At 36.4% G+C, this 20,258-nt stretch overlaps 1 protein-coding gene across 1 annotated transcript in view; it reads left to right on the top strand.

Moving 5' to 3' along the window:
- The window catches only part of UBR5 (ubiquitin protein ligase E3 component n-recognin 5), a 69,004-nt gene that overhangs the window by 44,881 nt on the left and 3,865 nt on the right, over positions 1-20,258 (top strand). Inside the window, exons 35-58 of the mRNA XM_031552901.1 lie at positions 766-889; positions 1,592-1,703; positions 2,798-2,929; positions 3,825-4,082; positions 4,458-4,726; positions 6,763-6,974; positions 7,327-7,557; positions 8,738-8,811; positions 9,316-9,488; positions 9,588-9,701; positions 10,238-10,458; positions 12,212-12,332; positions 12,417-12,515; positions 12,803-13,046; positions 13,563-13,674; positions 14,190-14,334; positions 14,620-14,750; positions 14,977-15,037; positions 15,357-15,532; positions 15,878-15,962; positions 17,287-17,442; positions 17,830-17,943; positions 19,101-19,245; positions 19,831-19,916. Of these exons, the coding sequence (XP_031408761.1) occupies positions 766-889; positions 1,592-1,703; positions 2,798-2,929; positions 3,825-4,082; positions 4,458-4,726; positions 6,763-6,974; positions 7,327-7,557; positions 8,738-8,811; positions 9,316-9,488; positions 9,588-9,701; positions 10,238-10,458; positions 12,212-12,332; positions 12,417-12,515; positions 12,803-13,046; positions 13,563-13,674; positions 14,190-14,334; positions 14,620-14,750; positions 14,977-15,037; positions 15,357-15,532; positions 15,878-15,962; positions 17,287-17,442; positions 17,830-17,943; positions 19,101-19,245; positions 19,831-19,916 (3,595 nt within the window). The remainder of the gene's footprint in view (positions 1-765; positions 890-1,591; positions 1,704-2,797; positions 2,930-3,824; positions 4,083-4,457; positions 4,727-6,762; positions 6,975-7,326; positions 7,558-8,737; positions 8,812-9,315; positions 9,489-9,587; positions 9,702-10,237; positions 10,459-12,211; positions 12,333-12,416; positions 12,516-12,802; positions 13,047-13,562; positions 13,675-14,189; positions 14,335-14,619; positions 14,751-14,976; positions 15,038-15,356; positions 15,533-15,877; positions 15,963-17,286; positions 17,443-17,829; positions 17,944-19,100; positions 19,246-19,830; positions 19,917-20,258) is intronic.

Here is a 20,258-nt window from a genome sequence, read left to right as displayed (position 1 = left end):
TTTTTTCAGAGAATGTTCAGGGTGGATTTGTTGTTTGTTTTGTTTTATTGTTAGCATTTTGCTAACAGAAAAGTGGTGAAGCTTTTTATTCTGGCCAAGCATTTTGGAAGTACTTCCTACTTGACAGATAGTGATGTCCAGAGATCTTAAGTTATAACCCTGCCCCTTTTCCTGCCTGTACCCCCAAAGTTCCCACTCAGGTTTTGTAAGATCGCTCAGGCCCTTGTCCATTTAGGCTCTGAATCTCTCCAAGAGTGGAAATTCCACACCATGTTTTAGTGTAATTTTTTCAGATTGGTAACTGCCTAATTATGAAAACTCTTTTAAGATATTATTTTTTAATCTAACAGGAATTTCTTGTTTTAACTTACAGTAATTTTTTCCTGCCTTTCACTATTTACCTCTGAAAAATACCAAAAAATGTTTTTGCCAGCTTTTATCTGAATGAAATTGGTCTACTGAATTTGGATGTATTTACATATGAAGCTTGGAGTTTCTCTTACTAGTTTAAAAGATTTTACTGGCTTTAGGTGTTCCAGTTGTGCTAACTTATCATTTCAGTTTGGCTTTGCTATCAGCAAGTTATTTGGCCTCCTGTGCCCCCCATCTAGGAACAAAGTTGATCATACTTTCGTGATAAAGCTACATAAGTTTTTTGTCTAGCTATTTCAGTGGGGTTTTAGATTTTCTAATATATATATGTTTATTTGTTATAACACCTTCTTTCTTCCCCATTTTATTTATTTATGTGTTTATTAATTAAAGTTCTAGTCAGTCTCAGTCATCCTACATCATAAGGAATCCTCAGCAAAGACGAATCAGCCAGTCGCAGCCAGTTCGTGGCAGGGATGAAGAACAAGATGATATAGTTTCAGCAGATGTGGAAGAGGTCAGTTTTCTAATTATTTTACTTCCTAAGCATGGCACCTGATGCATTAGCATATGCTTTAACACCTGATCCAAAAATGCATACATCAGGACCTCCAGTTTGCAAAACTGAAACTATCCCCTATGGTACTGCTGAGTCCATGAAATGCCGTAAGCATTTTGCTTTCACAGAACTTTGTAATAAGCATTGTTTTGTATTCAACAGTAGTCTCTTCAGAGTATGAGATGTGCCTTCATTTTGGCCAAATATGTGTTAGTCTACCAATAAATGCATCTGTAATATCCTTTGTATGTAATTTTACACTGTATTAGATCTTCCCATTAAAACACTTCGAAGGTATATGGTTACTAGAGGATGGTAACTCTTCAATGTATTGAAATGACTTCTGGGTTTTATAGTCAGTTTTATCCTTTCAGCATAAAAATCTAATATCCAAAGCTATTTCTCATTTGTGGGCATGGTATTATTTTTTTTTTTTTATGATGCTGTGGCATCAACAACTGTAAACAACTACTGTGGCTGAAAGTTCATTTTCTGTTTGTGTCAATTCAATTGTGAGACCATCTGAAATGTATTTCTGAAATGTATTTTCTTGTTCAGTAGTTATTTATATCAAATGCTGCACTTGTTTGTTTCTGAAAATATGTAAATCATGTTCTATATGGAATTTATTGTAACATAAAATTAAAATACTCTTCCCAGGTTGAGGTTGTTGAGGGGGTAGCTGGTGAGGAAGACCATCATGATGAGCAGGAAGAACATGGTGAAGAAAATGCTGAAGCAGAAGGGCAGCATGATGAGCACGATGAAGATGGTATGTGTAACATACATTGTGCACATTGCTGGTTGGGTTAACAAACTGTGCATCAAAAATGAGATCTTCATTGCCACCAGAGGTCGTGATCTATGAGACTGACATGAGCAGAGAGAATGAAAGGGTTTAGATGATTTTAGGGCAAAATTATGTACAGTTCGTATTAGGACCGTGCATTTTTGTTTTTCTTCATGCACGAGCAGAGAATTTTGAAGTATCAAAAAATAAGAAAAAAAGTTTTGGTACCAACTTCTGTTTTACCTTTTGTATTTGCTGCTGCTGACTGTATGGGTACAGTTTCTTACACAAACTCTTTGAATTGAAAAATAGTTTACTCTCAAATGGCTAATGATAGAGTAGTGGTTATAGTAGGTGTTCTCAAAAGGGATCTGAAGCATCATGGGCTGGTTTTCAAATCAGTCATATAACACTAAATTCTGGATCAAATTTTTAATAGATAAAATTCGTCCATTATGTATGAAACTTTTTTGCCATTAATGTCATTATCTTGTATGAGTCACTTTGGGATTAGGTTGCCCAAGGCTATGATAAAGAAAAAAATAACCTTTCTTACTGCGTCTTGTGTTTCCAGTTAGCTAATTTACAGGACAGGAAATGAGTTTATTTGCTTGCTGAGTATTTAGAACGCTCAATTTCAAAACTTAAAATTGAATAGAACCTGTATTTTTAGGTAGATTTACTTGAGAAATTTTTCAGTTTTCAGATGTTTCTTGGGTATTTGTTTGAAACAGCATGTGGTTAATTGTCCTAATATACATATGGGAAAAGTCATGAAGTCTTTTGGTTTTAGTGATGCCTTGAATCCTTCAAGCCTTAATTTTCAGCATGTGTGTGTTGAATGTATATGTGCAGTATTGAGTGAGAAGGCCAGGGATTGCTAACTGCTGGAAAATGAGGAAATAAGCTACAAGTATTGCTGCATATTTGCACTCTCTGTGCTCTTTCCCTGCGTATCTATTAGTTTTTGCTATAGCAAGAGGCTCTGGGTTTAGTTTAATGTCTTTGATCCACCACAGCCATTCTGTTTTTTTCTGTTTTTAAACATGAGATTTTTTTTTATATTGTTTTTGTAGGCAGTGATATGGAGTTGGATTTGCTAGCTGCTGCTGAAACAGAAAGTGACAGTGAGAGTAACCACAGTAATCAGGACAATGCTAGTGGGCGCAGAAGTGTTGTCACTGCAGCTACTGCTGGGTCAGAAGCAGGTATGCCACATCCTCTCGTGTTTCATCTAGCTGTTGAGGTGTTAAAACTAAGTTACTCAGGAGAAAGAAATGCTAGTGGTTTAATTCAGCTTTAATAAGGGTGGGGCTGTTTTCATCTAAAAAAAACGTTATCCTTCATGTTCGGATCTGGACTCTATCTGGCATTCCAAAGATGCCCTGGAGAAATTATTTATTCTGTAGTTAGATTGAGCAGAGCAAGAATTACTTGATTATGACATTTCATAACAAATACCTTTTCCTTGTAATCTTATTTTCCCTTTCTTTTTCCTCTTCACCCACCTTCTTCTCTCCCACCTCCATCTTTCCATTTTTCTTGTTTTTCCTTTGCTTTTCCTTTGCCTGTAGTTGGAAAAAGCTATGCAGACATTTTCAGAACTTGTGCTAAAATTAGACCTGTTTTTTCTACTCTTACGAAGCTTCTGCCTGTGTTAGCTAGAAATTATCTAGTATTGTTGTGGAGGGCAATGAAATGTTTTCACTCATTTTTAGCGTAGAAGTTAGCTGTGGTTTAAAAGAAAACGTGTAACTTGGCCAGCCATTTTAAGGCTTCTTTGAAAGAAACTGCTGTGCTGTCCAGTTTGAAAGCCCAATTTTTGAACTCATTGCCTGGGGACAAAATCAGTGAAGATTTTAAGAATTGAATTGTTTCTTAATTTCTATTCTGAAACTCAGGTAATCTTAGTGGTTTGTTGTGAACCTGCTATGGAAAATGTACAGTATGTCGTAAGGATAGCTTGTTAAATTAGTAGTTGTGGCACCTTATAGTGTGTGTAGTTTGTTCTCGTGAAAACGTTTACAGTGATTACGTGATATGTGCATGTGTGTACACAGCTGTAGTTGTCAATTACTGCTCATTGCTTGTTTTCTTTAATAGGAGCTAGCAGTGTTCCGGCATTTTTTTCTGAAGATGACTCTCAATCAAATGATTCTAGTGACTCGGATAGCAGCAGCAGTCAGAGTGATGACATGGAACAGGAGACCTTCATGCTTGATGAGCCTCTGGAGCGAACCACAAATAGCTCACATGCCACTGGTGCTGCCCAGGCGCCCCGTTCGATGCAGTGGGCTGTACGTAGTACCCAGAACCAGCGAACGCCAAGCACTGCTCCTTCCGGCACATCTACCCCAGCAGGCAAGTATGAGCAAAATGCATGCGTGAATGTCAGTTAACTTGTGGCTTTACTCTCTTCTGTTTTCTTTTGTTCTCCTAAGAATGAAATGTTATGTATTTCTTTCAGAAGGATAGCAATGATATGTCTTGCCTGTTCCATTTCTGAGTTTGAATTTAACAAAAGGAGGGATCTAGTTTAGTTCTTGAGATGTTACTATCTACAGTAAGCAGACTCTTACAATTCTTTTTTGTAGGTAGTAACTTTAATAGGTGTAGTTGTTAAGGTCAGTAATATTTACAAGTTTTTTTTCTTTCCTAGAAATGTTAATTATATTGGTCAATACATAAAATGCATGGCAAAGCTTAAATTAATTAATGTCATACTTTTATATTTAGCGAGTTCAGCAGGCTTGATTTACATTGATCCATCAAACCTACGCCGGAGTGGTACCATCAGTACGAGCGCTGCAGCAGCAGCTGCAGCACTTGAAGCCAGCAATGCAAGCAGCTATTTAACGTCTGCAAGCAGTTTAGCACGAGCATACAGTATAGTGATACGACAGATATCTGACCTAATGGGTCTCATTCCCAAGTACAATCATTTAGTGTACTCCCAGATCCCAGCTGCAGTGAAGCTGACTTATCAAGATGCAGTTAACTTGCAGGTAAGAATATCCGGAAGCTTGCAGATAAGCATAATTTCAATATAGTGGAGTTTTTTTCTGAGGTAGAATGATGGGTTGTTGAGGTTAAATGGGACCTTTGGAGACTAGCTAGTCCAAATTCACTGCAGTCTAAGTGGAGAAGGCTTTTGAGGACTTTGAAATTCTCCACAAGTGAAAACTTCTCAACTAGTCTACACAACTTACTGCAGTGCTGGACAGATCTCACAGTGAAAACAGTTTTTTCTTATGTTTAAATGAGTTTTCCAAGTATTTCAGTTTGCACCTGTTGCTTTCTGTCCATTCACTGGATACCGCTGAGAAGGCTTTTTACCTTTTCATCAGGTAAAAAGTCATTAAGAGCCTACTGAGTCAGTTTCTTGAGGCTAAATGGTACCAACTCTCCTGGGTTGCTCTTGTTTGAGAGAGAACATAGATTGAAGTAACTCTAGTTTAGTTTACTAATTCCATTAAATTGTTTGTGTATTTTTTTTAATTATATCAATATTCTTGTTTGACCTGAGTTATTGAGTCTCATAAGATATGCAAGTTAGCAAGGTCCAAATAATTGAGGTAAAGAATTTTCAAAATGTATTTGTTTGCTTTTGCTTCTTGCAGAGACATAATCATCTCTTCCCTCTTATTTACATATTTTTGGTACTGTGCTCTTGACTGTTGATCTTTGAAAGTACATGTGAAATGCAGAATGCACCTTTAGAGAAATAATTGGGAGGGAGAATTAGTAACTGGCATGCATAGGCAGAAACTAGTCTCAGACACTAAAAATGTCTGAAGGAGGAACTTCAGTGTTTTGACTGTGTTTATAGGTTTGAATATGGGAATACTGTATAAAGGCAAATCAATACAGACTTCAGTACAGAAATCAGCTGTAAGAGTATTACTGCTGCTTTAGAGAGTTCAGGAATTCAAGCAGTGATTTTTTTTTCTTGCTGTTAATAGCAGTGTGTTCTGGGGTGTGGAAACAATGTAATTACTTGTAGTTGTGCCCTGAGGTATCTGTATTGGCTGTATTTTCACAATGCAGTGGAAGGTTTTTGTTAGGGAGAGGATTGATGCATGGATGTTCCTGTCCTTCAGTGATTCCAGAATAAATATGTAGGGAAAGAAAGAAGAGAACCCAGATTAACTACTGACGGGGCCAAAATAAATTTCTGTGCAGAAGATTCTTTGTGGGAAAGTATTGTTCTGAGTAGAGATGGCATAATAAGTGCACAGGAGTGTTGTCTAGCTGAAGCAGTGAGTGGTGTGTATTGGTCTGTGGAACTCTGAGAGCTGAACTTTGATGTAGAAACAAAAATGGGGGTTGAGTTAGGGTTTTGTGAGTCTGCTGGATATAAGAAAATGTTTGAAGCATGAGGGATGCTTTTAAAGACCAGAATATAAAGAAGATTTGTGTTGAATCAAAAAAAAAAGGGGGGGGGGAGGAGAGGAGAATAGAGGAGGGGATAGGTAGAATAAAAACTAATACAGTGGAGTTAGGAAATGGCAAGAAAAACAGGCTGCAGAGCTAATTTTGGGACCAAATGAGGAAAAGACTGAACTAGGAAGGGAAATCTTGCATGCAGGCATAGATCTGGACGTAGGTCTTAATTCTGTCTTAACGGAATTAGTTGTGAGTGGTGAAGGCTGGGGAACAGCATTCCAAGATGAGGACTGAAAAGCTACCAAAACAGTGGAAATTAAACCAAAATCCCCAGAATGTGTACACCTGGGAGGTCCTGTGTGGTTATAAGGTGAGAATTAGAAAAAGTGCCCAAAGAAAAGAGCGGGATGGTGAGAATGCTTTACGGACACCAGGCTAGTAAGTGATGAGATCTGTACACCTAAACAGTAAATCAACTGTTTCACTAAAGATTTCAGAATTTTTAAATTTTTTGACTCCTGGATGGGCTTTTACAACCTCTTTGTGGGAGAAGTGATGTAAATGTAAAAGCCATGGGTGAGGGCTTATGTTGAAATTGCATTCTTATCATCTAAATGTGTTGTTTGTAAAACTCACTAAATCTCATTCTGTATAGAATTATGTAGAAGAAAAGCTTATTCCTACTTGGAATTGGATGGTTAGTATAATGGATTCCACAGAAGCTCAGCTGCGTTATGGTTCTGCATTAGCATCTGCTGGTGATCCTGGGCATCCAAATCATCCTCTCCATGCTTCTCAGAACTCAGCCAGAAGGGAAAGAATGACAGCCCGGGAGGAAGCCAGCTTAAGAACACTTGAGGGAAGAAGGTATGAAAATAGTCTGTTTGCTGGATGTGGTATGAGTGTTGTTTTTATAGTCAAATCTTTACATTTGCAGACTTTTAAGGATTTACTTTGGTAACATAGCAGCAGTTTTGATGTTTGCTTTTTGTGTTGTTACAATTTAGTTTATTCTGATTTACTAGATTCATCTCAAGTATTAACTGTTAGTAATATATTGCACTTGAGCCACTAATGCATAGTGAAGCATGACATTGTGATCATTACTCTTATTGCACTTCTTTGAATTCTGACATCTGTATTTCAGATGCAGAGACTAACTTGGAAAGGATGCCTGTGCTGCCTAATTCCTTTGTATTCCTTTCTTTTCTTTCACCAGACGTGCCACTTTACTCAGTGCCCGTCAGGGAATGATGTCAGCACGTGGTGATTTCCTGAACTATGCGCTGTCTTTGATGCGTTCTCACAATGATGAACACTCAGATGTTCTTCCTGTTCTCGATGTCTGTTCACTAAAGCACGTAGCTTATGTTTTTCAAGCCCTTATTTATTGGATTAAAGCGATGAATCAACAGACAACATTGGATACTCCTCAGCTGGAACGGAAAAGGTATCAAGTCTGACTCATAGAAACAAACTTTATTAAATGTTGTACATGCCCCCATCTTTCCATCTTTGGAGGTGGTAATCAGCAGCTCAAATACTTACGTTTGTCTGTATACGTAAGTGATTCTGAAAGGAATGCCTCCTATTTATTTCTGTGGAAACTACAACAGATACAAAGAGCACAGTATTACTAATTGATAGAGCAGATTTTCAGCTACAGAACGCTTTTTCGACATGGTTACCACCATTACCTGTGTGCTTTTGCCAGTGATGAACAAAAGCAGGGCATACCACACTTGTAAAAATCTGACATAGTGGAGGTGACCCACACTTGCACAGCTGCTATGATGGCATCATTGCTAGGTTGTGTAGCAACATTTTCCTATCTTTCATTGGCCTGAATAATGGAAGTCATAAGGTGCCAAATCCAGACTATACGGTGGGATGATAAGGACAGTCCAGCCAAAATTGATAGTGTCCTGTATGATCTTCAGATTGGTATGAGGCCTGAAATTGTGTTGCGAGAGAGAGACTCTGGCAGCTTGAGCCTTCAGCTTAGTCGATATCACAGTGCATCAATCGGAGTTGGTGGTTAATCTGGTTTCCAGGAAATCCGGAAGGTTGTAATGAAATAGGAGGCATTACTTTTGGACAGCCCTTGTGATTTCAGAACATATTTGAGAATCCATGTGCTGCCACAAATGAACACTAATCAAAGTTCTTGATCCTTTTTATAATACAGTAGAATCCATTTCTCTGGTAAACAATTCAGAAACCTGATTAATTTTGATATGATTTGCATTATTTTTTTAGGTTATCTAGCTTGTTCTACACAAGTGAATATATTATGGACTATTATTCACCTGTAATTCTTCCCCTAATTCAAGGTTCCCAGGTTTTTTTAATATTGGCATAGTCTTTAAAAAAGAACGTACCCACCGATGCCTTAAGCTTTAACTTCAGCTCAAGCTCTAGAGGTGGTCAAATGGGGTAACTGTGTAAGTAATGTAGTGATTATGTAATGAAAAGTACTCTACAGCTCTGAACACCACCTCCTCATGCAACAGCTCTACTTACTCACCAGTCATTTCAGAGTTCTTATTTATAGCTTGCAGATATAACTCTTGTTTAGGGTCTGGCTTTTTATTGACTTCTACAGCTGTAAATGCTTTTTATTCTTTTAGAACTCGAGAGCTTTTGGAGCTGGGTCTTGACAATGAAGATTCAGAACATGAGAACGATGACGACACCAATCAAAGTTAGTATACAGAAATGCTCCTTTAGCATGCTAAAATACAACACTTTTGTAGTGTTTTTGACCCAATTAGCTAGTTGAGACATTGAGTAAATTTTTTTTTTACTTGCTATTTCATCTACTCTCTCTCAAAGCTATAGTTTGTGCCCTTACTTGGAGTTCTGCACAATTGCAGAATTCAGAATTTGAATTTGAGTTGAACTGTAGCAGTTGTGATCTGTTGAAAATGTTGCCAAAAGTAGCGAAGTGTGTATAGAGGAGCAGTGCACATTCAGTAAAATTTGTTGGAGTAAAAGGTATAAAAATGACAACTAAACAACTTAAATAAAAATGGGGGGGGGAGGTGGATCAGCAGAAACGTCCTATAGAACTGCTAAAGTTATTGGGAGGTGGCTTGCATTCCTGCTCCTCCAGTCAGATAGCTAAGAAGGATGCTTAATTTTTGATAATTTATATTCTTTTTGCTTTTATAACTGAAAATTGAAGTGGCATCTCTCTGATGTTTAGGTGCCACGCTCAATGACAAAGATGACGACTCCCTTCCAGCAGAAACTGGCCAAAACCATCCATTTTTCAGACGATCAGACTCGATGACATTCCTTGGCTGCATTCCACCCAATCCTTTTGAAGTTCCTCTGGCGGAAGCCATTCCCTTGGCAGACCAGCCCCACTTACTACAGGTGACACCAGAGATAGCATTCGGGAAGATAACTGAACTTTACTTCTTCTTTTCTAACTGAAGTATATTATTTACCCAGAATGCTTTTGTTAATTTTCAGCCAAATGCTCGCAAAGAAGATCTGTTTGGTCGACCAAGCCAGGGTCTGTATTCATCTTCTGCCAACAGTGGGAAGTGCTTAATGGAAGTTACAGTGGATAGAAACTGCCTTGAGGTAGACTTAAAGATTTTATTATTTTAAACAATGCAGATAATTTAAACTAGTACCTTAATTCCCAAAAAAGATGCTTCAATTTATAGTAAAAATTTTAAGTAGCTTTCAGAACAATAATTCGAAAGCACTTTAAGTGTGAAAACTTTTGACTTCTATTTTAATTTCTACTTTTGTATTAATTTTTTTGAAATGTAATAATTTGTATAGTTACTTATTAATAGCAGATTTTGGGCAATATTTTTAAAGGCTACACCATGATCTATGTTAATTTTGAAATGCCATTTGAGTAATGATTTGTAATAAGAAATATTACTGTGTGGGGTAAATTTGACATATCTTCAGACTGAACATAGTGAAATAAGTATATGAAATATAAATGTAAAACAGGGAAACTGTTTCCTATTTGTTGAAACCATTGAGTCTGTGTATTATCAAAGCAATTGCAGTTATTTTTCTGTGTTGTAAGAATAATGTGTTTCCTGAAAAAGCCTTTGCTTTCAATAAACTGTAATTAACTTTAACTTTTCTTTGTTTAGGTTCTTCCAACTAAAATGTCTTATGCAGCCAACTTAAAAAATGTTATGAGCATGCAAAATCGGCAGAAGAGAGAAGGAGAAGAGCAAAATGTGCCTACAGAAGAATCGGAGAGTTCAAAACCAGGACCTTCAGCTCATGACCTTGCAGCACAACTGAAAAGCAGCTTGTTGGCAGAGATAGGACTGACAGAAAGCGAAGGGCCACCTCTCACATCTTTCAGGTAGTTGGACTTAAAATTACTGTCTGAAATGCTACTGAACTGAAAAAAGGATATTTAGGACTCTAAAATCTTTTAAATTAAAATGCGTATTTTTATTTAGTTTGAATGTGTTGTTTGTATTTAGTAGCTTTTAAATGAACAGTTTGCACAGACTTCGAGACTGTTCAACTACTAAAAACCCTTTACTACCTGACTTTCTTCTGCATACATAGTATGACTTATTAGTAAGCCATGTGAAAAATGGGAATTGACAGCTTCCCATCTGTGTCTTTAGATAGCAGCTCCATTTTATGCAGCTAGGGATTGAACAGTCTTCATTTAGAGTTAGCACTTATTTTTTTTTTTTAAACAAAATTTTCAGTTGAAGGCAGCCCCAGAAGAGTGCATTCCAAGAAGCAATGAAGTTGCATGCTTTTGGAGTAATTATCTTTTTGAAGCAGGATTTGAATTTCAGCTGTAGTAGTGTTCTATTTTTGCAACTGTTAGCCAACATAAATTTAACTTCTCTGTTTAAATCAACATGTATTATAGGAGACAGATAACTTAATAAAGGCTTTAGGATTAGGAGAAGTAACCATTAAGTTATCATGGAGAGTAGACATCCAGCTTAATTACTTTCTATGAAATTAAAGTTCATTTGACTGGCTTCATAAAAATTACATGCTTAAGTAGTTGTGAATATTTAAAACCTAGAACCACTAAAATTGGTGCTAAAATTTGCAACAATACACAAAATCCTGAGCCTCAATAGAGGATTCTCAAGCATAGCTGTAGGAGCAAGGAGTCATGTTTAGAAGTTTGGGGATTATAACATAGAACTGAAAAGTACTAACTTCTTAAAAATCTTAAGGTTTATAATTAGCATTTCAGTATGAATGTCCTGTCTGCTCTTCCTGTTTAAAAAGGAGAGCTGTAATGCACCTTTACATAAAAGGAGGAATGACATCCAGAAAGTTTTTTCATCTTTCTTTCACCTGTGGCACAACGTGTGGGATAATGTTTCATTCTCATGACCACATTTTGAGAAGAATTCTGAATTGAAAAAATCAACTGATCTAAATTACTGAAAGTTCTTAGTCTGGAGACAATGTCTAATCTAAGTAAATAGAGCTCACAACTTGTTTATTGGAGTGGAGGAGGAAAGACTCCATTATGTCAGCATTTTTTATATTTTTCTCCTTGGTAAATCTGCTAGATTTTCACATTCAATTTATTTTGAAGGCTTTTTTCCTCCATTGTAATTGCTGCGAAGTAGTCTTACTCATTCTTTGTTCATTCCAAATGCATATCGAGTTATTAGCTCCTTCATATGCTGATACGTAGTAATTGATTAGCACAGTAGGCAAAAGCCATTTTTAACTGGCCACACTCTAGGGCATTGTAAAACCAGGCTCAGTGTTTTATAATTCCATATATATTAAGCCGAGTTGTATTGGTTAAGCCTGTACAGTACGTGGAAAGACCTCTCAAGAGGATTTATGATCAGATTACCTTACTGTAGATAACAGGTTTTATTATTTAAAGTGTATTGGTTTTATCTGTGAGTGCAGTGTAGAATGTTTTAACTCGCATCTTGCTTAGCTTGTAATTAGCATGATCCTTTGAGCTCTACACAGTCCTCTAGAGTGTAGTTGGGTGACAGACTAGTTTGTCAGAAATCAAGAACTTACTTGGAGGCAAGATGTTACATAAAAAGTAGAAGTGCACCAAATGTATCTAAATTTAATTTTATTTTATATCCTTCTTTTCTCAGACCACAGTGTAGCTTCATGGGCATGGTTATATCTCATGACATGTTGCTGGGACGTTGGCGTCTTTCTTTAGAGTTGTTTGGTAGAGTATTCATGGAAGATGTTGGAGCAGAGCCTGGATCGGTATGTACTTTTTAGTAGGAAAACAATTATTTTTCCAACTAACTATGAACTTCTCTTATTCTAATGTTATTTTTTTATTTTAAGATCCTGACTGAACTAGGTGGCTTTGAAGTGAAGGAATCAAAGTTCCGCAGGGAGATGGAAAAACTTAGAAACCAGCAGTCCAGGGATTTAACGTTGGAGGTAAAAAATGTTAGTTGTTCTTCCAAATTTGTCTCATTGGAAGTTGAACCATAAGACGTTGCGTTAACTTAATAGATGAAGCTATGTTTCAGAATCTGCAAGCAGTTGTCTTAAACCTTACTATGTGAGCTGTGTTGTGATTATGGTGTTGTTTTTCATTATCTATTTGGTATTTTTTGAATCTATGCAGAAGTGTCCAGATGCTTCCTTGTGAAGCTGAAATTCTCTCGATATGATGGTTATAAAGAACAGGAAAAAAAAGTTGTGTTTTTTTTTTTTTTCACTAGGTTGATCGAGACAGAGATCTTCTAATTCAGCAGACCATGAGGCAGCTCAACAATCATTTTGGTCGCAGGTGTGCCACCACTCCGATGGCTGTCCACAGAGTAAAAGTTACTTTTAAAGATGAGCCCGGTGAAGGCAGTGGTGTAGCACGGAGCTTTTATACAGCCATTGCCCAGGCTTTTCTGTCAAATGAGAAACTGCCAAATCTAGATTGTATTCAGAATGCCAACAAGGGCACCCATACAAGTAAGTGAAATACTGCAGTTAATTTACAGATAGTATTCATTAAAGCATCAAATGCTTTTTTTATATGTTAAAATGCTTTCTGTTCAGTCAGCATAGGAACTGTGAAAATTGTGTATGTTATTTCTCTGAGGCAAGAAAATGGATTTTTTTGTGTTTTCAGAACAATAAGTTGATGGTTTTTCTAGAAATGAGTCCACTTCAGAAGTTCTTAGCTTTTTTGAGCATTTTTCTCTCCAGTAGATTATCAAGATTTTATGTCAAGATTTTACTTAGTGCAAACTTTTAAGTTGACTGCTGCATCTGGCTTGTCACGAATATTTGTAAATGGTTTTTGAAACTGTGCAAACTTTTGAGATCTCTTTGCATTTGTAAGTTCATACAAACACTTCAGGTTCCTTTCTTAAGCGTGGCTGAGCCTTCTTGTACATCTTATACATCCTTCTTATACTGAAATTTAGGACGGAGAGAGAAGTATAAAAATACTGAGGGTTATGGTTTTTTTTCCTTCTCCTTAAGGTCTGATGCAGAGATTGCGAAATAGGGGGGAGAGAGATCGAGAGAGGGAGCGTGAGAGAGAAATGCGGAGAAGTAGTGGCTTAAGAGCTGGTTCTCGGAGAGACAGGGATAGGTAAGTGATACATTTTGAGTTTGTTGGAGCTGATTGGTCAAATGGAATAACTGCCTGGGCTATCTTCAGAAAGATACTTCTGCTTACTCAAATGTCTTTTTCACTTTCAAGACCAAATTATATTGAATTTAAAGAAATAGCCACATATACTTTTTTAAAAGATTATGTAGTTGATACTAGTATTGATAGGTAGTCTCAACAGTATGCCATAAATCTCTCTGTTAAAACACTTAACAACAAACTTGTGTACTAGCATGAAGTTATGGGGTGGTTTAGAAACAGTATTGTCATTGGTGACACACTTGACTGCTTCATCTAAAGTACTGATAGTATCAAAATATCTGTTTTATTTTGATTCTCTGACTCTGAATAATTCTACATAGCTATGAGAAATATTCCTGATATAAAATCTAATGCTATTTAGAATTTGTGTGTGGGGGAATAAAAAAAGAAAAAAGTCCAGAGTATTTTTATTTCCTCTAAAATTAGTATAAACTGCTCTAACTTTTTTTAAGGGACTTTAGAAGACAACTTTCCATTGACACAAGGCCTTTTAGACCAGCATCAGAAGGAAATCCTAGTGATGATCCTGACCCACTTCCTGCACATAGACAGGCGCTTGGAGAAAGGCTCTACCCTCGAGTGCAAGCAATGCAGCCAGTATGTCTTAGCTACTACATTAAATGATATGTCAAGTATCCCTCATCATTCAATTGAAAAATTAATTTCCTAGTCAATTACTAACTTACCTGAACATAGTTGAACATGTATGCCTGCTTTGTATTCTTCAGGATATTCTTCAGATTTTGCTTCTGTAATTTGTCATGTAGCCTGTAAGGTATCTTGTAATGCATTCTGTATTTTAATTCCTTAAACTTTCATAAAACTGTATTTGAAAATGAGAGAACTGGCAGAGAATAGTAACGTGTCATTCTGTATCTCCAGGCATTTGCAAGTAAGATCACAGGAATGTTGTTGGAATTGTCCCCTGCTCAGCTGCTTCTGTTATTAGCTAGTGAAGATTCCCTTAGAGCAAGAGTTGATGAAGCAATGGAACTCATTATTGCACATGGCAGGTAAAGTATTGAGGATTCTGTAAGAGGTGAAATCTGATTTTGTGGTTAAAGCACTTTGTACTGTGCTGAATTTAACTGATACATATACCTTACTCATTGCTTTGTTCTAGACTTTTTTCTTTGGATAAGTGACTTGTTGACTTTGGTTTAATTAAATGTCTGGTTTCAGGATATTTCTTATTGTGAAATTAAATCATCATTTGCCTTTTTTTTTTTCCTTGTCAAGGGAGAATGGTGCTGATAGTATATTGGATCTTGGAATGCTAGACTCTTCAGATAAAGTGCAGGTAACGTACTGATGCTTAAATAGAAGGAGGAGATCCAGTTATCAGTTAATTTTAGAAACTGGCTGGAGTAGTCTCATGATGCAGCGCAGAGTTCTATGTAATTATCTTGTGGAGTTATCAAGAATATATCTTTACTCAGATAAAGAGGTTTTTTTTGCTATTTGTTTATGCCTTTGAAAAGATTAAGTAGTAATCACTCAAAAAATATAAAACATTACCATTATAAAATGTAATCTTTGAGTTGGATTGCAAGAGCTTGCTGAAGTGGCTTGGTAGCTAGAAGTACATTTGTGAATTACTATTCTGGCTTTCAAAACAGGAGAATAGAAAGCGACATGGTTCCAGCCGCAGTGTAGTAGATATGGAATTAGATGATACAGATGATGGGGATGATAATGCACCACTTTTCTACCAACCTGGAAAACGAGGTTTTTATACACCGAGACCTGGTAAAAACACAGAAGCAAGGCTGAATTGCTTCAGAAATATTGGCAGGTATGTGATTAACTTACTTGTCTGAAAAAAATATAAAAGATGAGTATTCAAAGTATCAAGGAAGAGTGCCGTTGATGCAGGCTGCAGAAACTTCATTTATACTTTATTTGCTCTGTATCTTGCTCTGGGTGCTGAATAGTGGAGGATTTGCACACCTGGATATTTCTTTTTGTGTTGTAATTCATCTTTTCTTAAGCTTTTATACTGCAGAAAATACAATGTCCACAGTTTTCTTTTGTGGATCGATAGGACTGGGAAGCTTAATTCTTATTTTAAATTTTTTAATCTGAAAAATTGCCAGTGTAACTTGTGTCATACTAAAACAAAAATCATGTTTATTTTCAGAATCTTGGGATTGTGCCTGTTGCAGAATGAGCTGTGTCCTATCACATTAAATAGACATGTAATCAAAGTTCTTCTTGGCAGAAAGGTAAGTTAATCATAGAAACTTAAATTTGATTTATTCATGTAGAAACTCATCTTTAACTGCTTTTTCTTCCTTGTGTGCATTGACTTGTAGAGTTAGTCCTGGAACTGTAAGTATGCTTTTAACTTGAAGTTATTTTATTTTAGATTGTGAAATGAGTAGATCTAATTGAAGTCATGTATTTGACTAAGATTGAAGGATTTGCAGTAGGTTAGCCTTTGAGTTAGCCCTAAGACTGATGACTTGAAGAGGACAGTACCTCTGGACTGTATCAACATCACGTGTTACCCAAAAACATTTTCCTACTTGATGGAACTAATTGAATTGGATTATAATTAGAATTTTTTCTCAAGTGCAGGGATAAATTAATTCAGATTAATTGTAATCTAAAATTTGGCAAAAATGCCCTTCCCTCCTGCTTCCCTTCCTACCTGCCCCCCCAAAAACCCAGCACTTAATCCTGCACATTTCATTCATTAGTTAAGAGCATTGTAAGATTTCTGATGCAAAAACTTAAGCTGAAGTTTGTTAATGTTGGCCTTTTGTAACAGAAAACAATTCTGATCCCATAACCAGTTACTCAGTGTATGTATGATCTTAACAAATAGTGACAAGAAGATATGTTGTCTCCCCAATACCTTCCAAGAGAGGTTGCCCTTGAGGGCTTTCTTTTTGAATATATATTTCTTCCAGTTAAATATTCAGTACACCCCAGGATATTTTAGTTAGTTAATAATGGATTACTTTTTTTTACAGCCTGATAATACACAAAGCAAGCAACAGCAACAAATAGGTGGTGTTATACTAATTTTTGGAAGCTGCAGTATATGTCAGTCATTATATGTCTAACAGCAGTACGTACTTAAGTGGAGAATAGTCTTTCAGTGTTTTGGAGCACTGATGCAAATTGCTTCCAACTTCAACCAGCCACCATCAAATCTGTACTGCTCTAAGTGGTATGTAGAAGAATTTCTTAAAAACAAAGTCCCCTCATACCTCTCCAAAAACAAGAAAACAAACAGAAGTCCCCAAACTATTAGATTTCTTTATAAGCTCTATGCCCATAATAGCAGGAAAGGCTTTACAAGTCTGTATGTTCTGCTCATGAACTTGAATTGAGTATTATTAAGCATCTTCAACAGCATGCTGAAAATAGGAGCTTGACTGCTGTTAAATTTTTAAGTGTTTGTATGCTTTGTTACATGAGTTATTTTGCATTGTTACATGTGCATTGTTGTATACTAGTGTTTAGGCACAGGTCAGATTTTGAATATATCTGTAACTAAAGGTATTGAGGTTTTTTTGTTTTTTGTTTTTTTTTTAATAGGTGAACTGGCATGACTTTGCTTTTTTTGATCCAGTTATGTATGAAAGCCTTCGGCAGCTTATACTTGCTTCCCAAAGTACAGATGCTGATGCAGTGTTTGCAGCAATGGATTTAGCATTTGCAATAGACCTCTGCAAGGAGGAGGGTGGAGGGCAGGTAAGGACAAAAAGCTGTCCCACTGTAACTTCAGAATTTTATAACTTATGCATGCTGTCTTGTACATATAATGTAGCTCTTAGAAGATCAGCTTTGAAACCTTACACCTTTTTCTAGATTCAAATGCAGCATTCTCTTTAGACACTGAAGTATGGTTTGTTCTGTTTGGTTGAGTTTATCTGTCTTTCCTTGAAGGCGGTGAGGTAGAGCCTACCATAAAACCTACAAAACGACATTAGCATGTAGTAGTAACAGTACTAGTAGTAAATTTTATTTCAGTTTGGAGAAATGTTAAACTATAAATCACCGATCAACGTACATGTCTGTTGTAATAATAGTCTCTTTTTGTCCTTCTTTCCTGCAATGATCTTTGATAATTTGCCATAGGTTGAACTTATTTCCAATGGTGTAAATATACCAGTCACTCCTCAGAATGTTTATGAATATGTCCGGAAATACGCAGAACACCGAATGCTGGTAGTAGCAGAACAGCCTCTGCATGTAAGTTCTTGGTGGAGTGTTGTGGGCTTTTTTTTTCCTCTCTTTCCTCAGTATGGTATTGCTAATCAGGTTCTTTTTGAAGTGTGACAGCTTGATTAAAAAGACCTTTTTTTGGTTGTAGTTGCACCTCTAGTTATGTGGTGCTGTGAAGAATGACCAATTTTTTTTAACATGATCAAAGATAATTCCTTTTAAATGTGATCTCATTGGTTAAGTATATATGATTGCTCCTTGAGCTTAAATGGCCTCTTGGAATTCTTGCTTTGGGTTTAGCAGCTACTTTATACTAGTCATCTCCGTCACCTTTTGTTTAGCCTTACAGGCAAAAATGTATATAAATCACCTTGAACTACTTACTTGATTGTATTTTTGCTTTAAAAGGAAGAATCTGTTATGACACACAACTTTGTTCTGTCACACAACTTTGTTCTGTTTTACTGGTGTAGCAAAAAACCTATTAATTTAATGACTGTAAAAATATATTAAAAACATTGAGTTTTGAAGCTCTTTTATAAGAATGGCATACTACACCTAAATGTGGTAATTTCTGCTGCAGTTCTGAGGCTAGCAGATTCTAGATTACTTCTGTGCAGATTAGGTCAAAAATTCTACAAAAAAAAAAAGTGTTCCAGGAATTAAATCACTCGGTCTCCGTGTCTGCATGAATTAATAAGTATTTCAACACTCTCTTTATTATAAGAGTTGAAAATTGTAACACTTACATTGAAACATGGATGTATGTGTACACACACATGCATGTGTATTACATTTTTAGAGCAGGAGAGCCATGTGAGTGACTGGGGAAGCAAAGTGGAATTAAGATGCGATGTGCATTTTGTAACTCTCATTAGATTCAGTATAGGTCAGTAAAATATCTGATATTTTCAATGATAGAATATAATTTGCTTCTGCTCCTGTAATTAGTGCAATAGTAGCTCAAACCATTACTATTTTCTTTTGCAATCATATACTTGTACTGCTCTGCTGCTTAATTTGCTGCAGTTCTTTGTTTCTGAAGATTGGCATGTCAGATTGTAAAGCTTTGACAGAAAAGAAGAGCCAAGAGTATAATACATTTAAGTTGATAGGGAATTGGACATGGAACTTGTCCAGTAAATGATATGACTGTAATGTGAATCTTGTGGTTTTCACTTAAGGCAATGAGGAAGGGTCTTCTGGATGTACTTCCAAAGAATTCATTAGAAGATTTGACAGCAGAAGATTTCAGACTTTTGGTAAATGGCTGTGGTGAAGTAAATGTGCAAATGCTTATCAGCTTTACCTCTTTCAATGATGAGTCAGGTATGAAACAACTTATCTCTGCAACTCTGTTTCAGTAACTTTAATGCTGTCTGTTCTACATGAAGTTCCCAGCTTTAAGCTGAAACTACCTCTTAAAATTTGTCATCAGTTGCTAAGTCACTCAAATTGATGACAAAATTTCTGTGGTCTTTCATATACCTTTTAGAGTATTTACTTTGAGTCAAGGCAAAAAAAAAAAAGGCACGTTTTTCCAACTTCGCTGTCACTTGGTGTGAGATAAAAGAATTATGTTACTGGTAGCACGTCTTTCCTTCTGGAAGTTCTGAGCTAATGCTAGAACTATAAGTGTGATGTATGCAGTCTAATGTCTTAAGTTTTTTAAACTCTACTTAGCTTGTACTGGACTTTTTGGTTGGGAGGATGTGATACACTGAGGTATGACAGACTTAGCCTTTATACTCAAAAGTGTGTGTATTAGTTTTGAAATGAGTCTGTCTCCAGTATCAGAGACTGGCTGAGATTCAACTTGCATGCAGTATATTTAGAACAGATCTCTTAATATTTATTGTTTGGTGCACCAACTGAATTACCTAAATACACAACGTGTATTGTTTTTTCTCATAGGAGAAAATGCTGAGAAGCTTTTGCAGTTCAAGCGTTGGTTTTGGTCCATAGTTGAGAAGATGAGTATGACAGAAAGACAAGATCTGGTAAGTTGTTCATTCTTAGTGGAAACGTGCAGAACAGCTGGGATTACTTTTGTATCATTACTGTTCATTCGGTGTGTATACCTACAAAGACTTTGTATGCTAACAGTAAGGTGGCAGACTATAGTAGTAAGAATTGGTTAAACTTTGGGTTCTGGAAACATGAGGTGTGAATCCTAGACCTTGCAGCTGGAAGTAAATGTGGTGTTTCCATGCCCTTATTTACAAATCTGTTATGTGGAAGCATGCTCACGTTCTTTGCGAAGTAGTTCTTAAGCTAAGTTACTGTTGTTAGTCAACTGTTTTGTGGGCTGGTATACTAGATTTCTTGACATTGATTGATTT

This window comes from Meleagris gallopavo, chromosome 3, assembly GCF_000146605.3.
Source record: "Meleagris gallopavo isolate NT-WF06-2002-E0010 breed Aviagen turkey brand Nicholas breeding stock chromosome 3, Turkey_5.1, whole genome shotgun sequence".
NCBI classification, from domain to species: Eukaryota; Metazoa; Chordata; class Aves; order Galliformes; family Phasianidae; genus Meleagris; species Meleagris gallopavo.
The sequence above is the reverse complement of the archived record's forward strand: the minus strand, read 5'-3'. Positions and strand labels throughout refer to the sequence as shown.